Source organism: Oncorhynchus clarkii, chromosome 12 (genome assembly GCF_045791955.1).
Source record: "Oncorhynchus clarkii lewisi isolate Uvic-CL-2024 chromosome 12, UVic_Ocla_1.0, whole genome shotgun sequence".
Lineage (NCBI taxonomy): Eukaryota > Metazoa > Chordata > Actinopteri > Salmoniformes > Salmonidae > Oncorhynchus > Oncorhynchus clarkii.
This window is the reverse complement of record NC_092158.1, coordinates 52,603,015-52,610,537: the sequence shown is the minus strand read 5'-3', so window position 1 is coordinate 52,610,537 and position 7,523 is coordinate 52,603,015. Positions and strand designations below refer to the sequence as shown.

Sequence of the window (7,523 nt, the reverse complement as noted above, 5' to 3'; positions counted from 1 at the left end):
TGAGTAAGTATCCTCCGAGGAGTTTTAGGGAATGTGGCGCATGTACCCAAAAGGCACTCTGAGCCAACATACCCCCATCTCTAATTCCTTGCCATATGTCTATCAGCATAATCCCCCGAACAGATATTTGATTATCAAAGCCGCCCGGCTGAAAAGGCTCAACTCTCTCTGCCACCAAAACCCCTTTTTCTCCCACCACATTAAGATTCAGAGTGTGTCGACACACCACCAGTGGCCTGGTCCAGTCCTATAACTCCCCCAGGGGAGGGAGGGACTATAACCCAGCTGTACTAGACATAACTGGTGCTGTGCTGTTGGGCACACTTGGTCATCAAAGAGGCTCCCTACAGATTGCCCATCATGTGCTATGTTCACGTGGCAGCATTTGAATGGTCAAAATAGAGTGGAGTGAATTCATTTTATTGATTGAATGGAGTTGCATTGTGTGCCTGCCTGAAAGCTAATTATCTCGTGAACTCGAGAATAATGTATTTTTTTATTTTTATCTTGTTAAGTAAAGCTCTGACAGGCGGGCATGCAGCGGTGAGATGTACTCACGAGACTCAAAGGCTTCCGTCCATACTAACGCTGACGTGGCACGGTCACATGTAAAACCGTATTAGTGCAGGATAAAACACGTGTTTTGGAGAAATGATTACACCGGTATGGCGCTGAAGGAGAAAAGTACTGTTTTGGTTCTGAAGGAGAGTTGAAGATGCTGAGTACGACGCTGATGCTGATGAAGATTTACAATGAATAAAAGTCATAGCGGCAATGGATGCGTAGATCTGGTAAGGTTAGCCTGGGTATAGCAGTTTCTTTAGGAGCGGAAACACAGTGGTCCCTTCAGGAGAGAGAGCGAGAGACTGGGCGGTGGATATGTTATTTTAAATGCCAATATCAATATTGGCTGTGGTGGAATGTCCTGTGGCCAGGAGGGATGCATACTCAAGACTGGGCTGACCTGGTTTCACACAGTCTTCTCTTTGTGTTGCCCTGACAACACCCACACAACTCCTCCACAGGACTGGTAAGCACTGCACACACTTTACTATCAAGACCTAGCTTTACACGTTTGCCTATAATAAAGTCTCTATCTATTTGAGAATGTATTCAGTCTTCTATTTTGAATCAACTCTTCAAAATCGAATGCTTGCCGAACATTACGTAACAATTCTTGTTCCTATTCTTGTTTTTGTAGGTTTTGGAGTTCCCCGTCCAAACTGCCAGAATGCTGTTAAGAATCTCCATGATCTCAGCTCTTCTTGCATACTGTAAGTATATTGTCCAGTAGTAAATGCAGGCTACTTTACCAGCCTGTTAGAGCATGCACCATGGAAGAAGGGTTGCATTTTAAAAGTGGATTTCAGTCAAAACAATAAACACACTCCGTGCCTAGCACCGCCGCAACAACAGTGCATGAAGAGAACCATATTAAGTGGCTGCAAATGAATGTCAACAGACTCCTCGGGGGGTTGCATCAGCTTATTGGTGGAATGACTGTAATTTACAGCATGATGGAGTGTTCCGTGCAACATTGCATCTAACCCAGGGTGCTAGGCGCTAGCTATCAGAGTGGCGTTGAAGGACTGATGAGCAACAGGCAGCATCCCTATTTTTTTTCTTTTTTTTCTCCTTTTTTTTATTTCACCTTTATTTAACCAGGTAGGCTAGTTGAGAACAAGTTCTCATTTGCAACTGCAACCTGGCCAAGATATAGCCAAGCAGTTTGACACACACAACAACACAGAGGCACACATGGAATAAACAAACATTACAATCAATAATACAGTAGAACAATCTATGTGCAGCGTTTGCAAATGAGGTAGGATAAGAGAGGTAGGGCAATAAATAGGCCACGGTGGCAAAGTAATTACAGGACAGCAATTAAACAAAATAACACTCTTATTAAGGCAATGAAACTATCTTACTATTTACTGTCTGTCTCAGTAAAATAAGACACTCTACCATGTAAATTGTTGTGTTGTCTAAGTATCTGGAAACAGGGCTCCTCCTGGTTGTAAAAAACTACCAGTGAGTGCTATTTAACCTAACAACAAGTCCATGTGGACCAGCATGTGCAGTTAGTTGTGTTTGAGATGTGTGTTCATATCAGGGGCTGCCTGGGTAATCAATTAGTATTGATTTATCTAGAAAATCCAACCCCACTGCATTTCCTCGAGGTTACAATGGTGTCGGCGTGTGCCAGAGAAAATTGCTTTCCGTAAGGCCTGACTATGCCTTAGTGATAAGTAGCTCCTTTCAATTACAAGGGCGTTCAGGTGCCATGACTGATTGGAAATTCATTGTGCAGAGTAATAGAGTTAATGAAGATCCAACACTATTGTTGAGGCCTGGGTGGGAGCAATGGATGCCGGTCAGAATAACTACAACCTGCCCATTAACCCCTAAGATTAGAAGTTAGCGCCTTGTTACGGTTTTACCTGTGGAGGCCCCTGCATGCTTTTTACAGCGTTGTTGCAGGACAAGTTAATTCATTGAGAGTGATTGAGAAGTCAACCCCCTTCCCCTCTCTCTCTCTCTCTCTCTCTCTCTCCTACATCCAAGTCCTGCTGTTTGGTTTTGCTCTTGAACGTGAAAAGCAAAGGGATTTAGGGGCGAAGAAGGCCGGAGATGTCATTGAAGTAAAAAAGGATTTGAAGGTGGGAAAAGACAATAAAGGAAAGAAGAAGAAGGTTGAAGGTGTTGTTGAGGTCAAAAGGGATCCAACAGTGGGAAACAACAAGAAGGGAAAGAAGCTGACCCAAAAAGAAAAGGTCAAAGGGAAGGAGACAGGAAGTCCAAAAAGGGACAAGGAGTTAAGGAACGACACTGTCTGCTCCAGCATCGGTGGCATCTGCCAACGCAGTTCCTACGTCTGTCAGGGGAGGTACCTGAAGGACAAGTGTGCTGCACCTAAGACACACCAGTGCTGTATGCCAGGTGACACACTACTCCATAACACTCTGCTTGGTAGTTCACATTAGGAGTCTTTTGGCTTTCTGCTATGTTCAGTGGTAACAGTCTCATGTCTTGTCCCTACAGCCGGTGCTTGGAGCGTCCTGTGTGCCGGTCACCATAACAACAGAGTGAGGGGTTGTGACTTGTTTGGCTGTGGGGGCTTCAACTCTAGAAGGTCTCTGACATGGGAGGGGGCCTATTTTATCCTCTTTTGGGGACGTTTCACAGAGCTTATCATACCTCTCTGAGCTTGACACTGCTCATGTTTAAACCACAGAAAGATGGGTTACGTTACATTATTGACACTATAGGTTGAAACACACGTCTAAGGCGGCAAGTAGCCTAGCGGTTAAGTTTAAGAGTATTGGGTCAGTAACCGAAAGGTTGCTAGTTTGAATCTCCAAAGCCAACTAGGTGAAAAATCTGTCAATATGCCCTTGAGCAAGGCACTTAACCCTAATTGCTCCTGTAAGTCACTCTGGAGAAGAGCGTCTGCTATATGAGTAACATGTAAATAGGCATGTCTAAATATGCGTTTGCATCAAAGGTTAAACATATTTTGTATGTTTTCTCTCACAGAGATGATGACAGACTCCACAAGGCAGTGGATGTGGTGTGTGACGATTACAGCATTGTCAACGCCCCCTTCTCAGGTACCCTGAGGGGGCCAGTGGTCGGTATCCAGTACGATGGCGTTAAACTTACCAACTCCGGTGAGCACTTCATACTGTACAGTATACACTTGTAGCTTCATTGACGTAGATTTCACATTCAGCGAAAAAAAGAGACTGGTAACTCAAGGATGCTCCTACACCATGACTGTGAGAGTGGAACCTTGAACAGCACTAACTAATTATTATAACCTTTCTAGACGATCTAGTAGCGTGTAATGGGGCATTAGGTATTCCTGTGTTCTGTCCAGGCCAGAGGCTGATGTCTCGTTACGGAGGAAGTAACGAGGGATTTGGAGGGATTAGCCACGCGAGTGGAGGAGGGCTGAGATCCCACTGAACTCCCCTTTGCCTTTGACACTTGGACCTGGCTGCTTTTGAATTCCCATCAAAGGCAGCTAACGCATAATGATCTCCAGTAATTGCCGTCGTTAAGGCCGCAGCCATGCGTCTGCATTAGCCGTGGGCATCCTGGCCTGATGAGCAGCAGCGCGGGAAACGGGGTAAACAACATTATTCTGGTCCTCGCTACCTCTAATTGAACCGCAGTATGGGAGGGAACACATGTCCTGTCAGACTCTTTCATCTTTGTGCAAACTGTAGCGTGATTAGACCTCACAGGGAACAAATGAACGATCATCTGATTGCAGTGCAGTGTTGAAGAATGAGGGAATAAGCCGTTTTCCACGGCTTCCTAATGTGTGTTAGTGCCAGTTTGTTTTTGCTATCATGGCAAGAAGATCTGGGACTAAATGGGTATTGTTCATATTACTATTGTTTCACGCTTTATCATAACCAAGGTCTGGTGTGCATCACAAGATGGTATTGTCCCACTGAGCTAAAACCTGGGCAAGTCTTCAGGTCTTCAGGCAAGGTTGCTCAAGGTTACTCATCACGCAAGGGTCGTTCACCGAGTTATCTCCCTTCCATTAACAGTATTTTCTTAATTTGTATGACAGAGTACTGTGTGAAGATCTTCAACATCCGTCCGTACCGCTACATGGGGCCCATCTCTCAGGGAGAGGCCCTGGGTTACCTGCTGCCCCTACAGGAGCGCTTCTCTGGCATCACTTCACACATGGAGCTGCAGATGTGTGACCGCTCCGACCCATCACCATACATCTGAACACTCCTGGGCCACATGTGACAGGCCTCTATAGACTGAGGCTGGGGACACAGATACTTTTCTGAACCCCAAATACTGATTTCCCTAATATGTGATGGGAAAAAAAAACTCTATATATAAACTACAACCATATTTCTCTTGGTATTCGTCTCTATGGTACTCCCATGTGAGTGAATAGGCCAGGTACAACTGCAATTCTCCTTTGCACCAACAGAGGGCATTAAACAACAAAATGTTCCTAGATGCGGTATTCATAATGTACCACAAGATGATGCTACATCTCAACACAAACCTCTGTGTTGGGCTGAAAATGTATGACAAAAATAGCTCATCCATGCCAGCTTCAATTAAAGTGTGTGTAGGGCCTTCTATTTGGATGGCACTCTTAAGATAACAAAAAAAGAAAGCAAACACAGTGGACAAGCAGCACTACAACCCCCTTAATTGTGTGTTTTTCAGCTAATTTTAACATTTGTGTCTTTCTAAATGTATCTGTGTTTTTCCATATATGAATGTAGTGCATGTTCAATAAAAAAGGCTATTATAAACTGGTTACTGAAGTAATTAAAGCAGTAAAAACAAATGTTTTGTCATACCCCATGGTACACAGTCTCATATACCACAGCTGTCAGCCAATCAGCATTCAGGGCTGGAACCACCCAGTTGATATTTGCCAGTATAGAGTGCCCTTCGAACAACTGGATTCACATCAAGATCAGACAGCTCTGTTTGACAGATGCTGGTCTTCTTTTGCTTGAGACGGGAAAGATAGGTAAGATATAGTCCATGTGCTCCTAACAACAAAAGACCCGTTCATTGTCAATCCAGACAAAAACATAAATAATTGTGCTCTACTTTTCTTGTGAGCTAATTTCAATGCTGGTAGACAGATGGTAGAGACAACATCATTTCACATTAAGAGCATATTATTCATGGCACCACTCAGATTCAAGGCAAATTATAGAAGTGTTTATGGCAGATTTATCTTGTGGGAAAACGTGCCAAAAGCCATTTGGTCTGTATCACCTGATCTACCTCCTCACGGTACATATCTGAAATGGGACTTTTGAAAGGATTCCAAAACAGAATCTCTATCACTGAGGGTGCCAAATCATCAACATCTTTATCCATTGTATTACCTTCTACAGTTTCATATTTTAGTCAATGCTCTTATCCAGAGTAATTTAAAGGCACAATTGGGGTTGATTTGATTTGATTTGACGTGCCTTGCTCCAGGGCACATCGTCAGATTTTTAACCAAGTCGGCTCTGGATTCAAGCCAGCAACCTTTCAGTTACTGGCCCACCACTTTTAACCACTAGGCTACCTGCCGCCCAGAGCCAACCCATTATACCTGCATTGTTTTTATGCTCGGCTCAGAGTTATACAGTGTGTGCACAGAGTGAAGGAGGTTTTGTACATACACCAACCCCCTGTTGGTGACATCCATGGGCAACAGCTCAGCTGCAGCTTGAGTGAGTAGCAGCAGCTTGTGTGAATTTTGGCTCACCACCACCACAACCTTCAGGGAGGGCTCATCCTCATCACTTGATGTGTCAACTATATTTAATGATGACCGAGGCACGAAGACCAGGCACTGATGTTGAGTAACAGATAAGAGCATTGGGTTTCTACCCCCTGTTGTTGGTCTAAAATTATTGTGGGCATGAGGGAAACTTGCCATGGCATTCTTGAAGTTGTGCCTTGGTATACAGTCTTTGGCTGATTCTTAATAAGGATATTTATTGATCTTGTTTCACAGTAGATATTACAATGTTTACATTATAAAATCATATTGAATTATACAGGATACACGGAGTGTACATAACATTAGGGACATCTGCTCTTTCCATAACATAGACTGACAAGGTGAATACAGGTGTAAGCTCTGATCCCTTATAGATGTCACTTGCTAAATCCACGTCAATCAGTGTAGATGAAGGGGAGGAGACAGGTTAATTAAAGAAGGATTTTTAAGCCTTGAGACAATTGAGACATGGATTGTGTATGTGTGTCATTCAGAGGGTGAATGGGCAAGGCAAAATATTTAAGTGCACCAGTTTGTGTCAAGAACTGCAACGCTGCTGGGATCTTCACACTCTGGTGAGTCCATGTCATGTTTCGTTCACAGTATATTAAAGGCTAATCACAAAATAACCAGAATGTAAATTAGTTACAATAAAGAGGCAGGTTAGCATTTTTCATCATGAATCTTGTTCTGGTGGCAGCTCTGCAGAGTGGTCACTAGCTGGCACAGCCACAAAGTCATTTAAACCTAACCATAACCTTAACCCTAACATTAACCACACTGCTAACCTTAATGCCTAACCCTCACTTTAAAGTAAGACCAATAAACTGATTTTAGTTTTCATGAATTATTACGATGTAGCCAATTTTGACTTTGGCCCATCTAGAGAGAAGGGTGTAAATGTGACCTACAATTTGGGGTGTCCACTTTGTACCTCTATTTTTGAAACTAGGAGGCGGGGCACTGCTTTCCCGCAGTTCTGTTAACAACGGCGAGGGCAGGTGTTTGGCAGGCTGGAGCAAGGGACACTGTGTAATAGCTAGGACTCCGGTACACAGCAGGAGAGTGCTGGGATAGATAGCTAGAGAACTAGGACATCGGTAGACAGTGTCCTTCGCCTATTGGGCACCGACCCTATCTTGCACTGACCCTACGCACACTCACTAGACTATATATACACGCCATATACACATTCAATCACACACTAATTTATACTCCCAAACAAAACCCAAACACG

General features: G+C 43.8%; 1 protein-coding gene across 1 annotated transcript; it reads left to right on the top strand.

Moving 5' to 3' along the window:
- Nucleotides 1–641: 641 nt before the first annotated feature.
- LOC139422072 (uncharacterized) lies at nucleotides 642–5,306 on the top strand. Its single transcript, XM_071173218.1, has 6 exons — nucleotides 642–1,030; nucleotides 1,202–1,274; nucleotides 2,569–2,943; nucleotides 3,046–3,136; nucleotides 3,541–3,674; nucleotides 4,592–5,306. Exons 2-6 carry the CDS (start codon nucleotides 1,232–1,234, stop codon nucleotides 4,756–4,758), a joined length of 810 nt encoding a protein of 269 aa, XP_071029319.1. The 5' UTR covers nucleotides 642–1,030; nucleotides 1,202–1,231; the 3' UTR covers nucleotides 4,759–5,306.
- The last annotated feature ends 2,217 nt before the right edge of the window (nucleotides 5,307–7,523 follow it).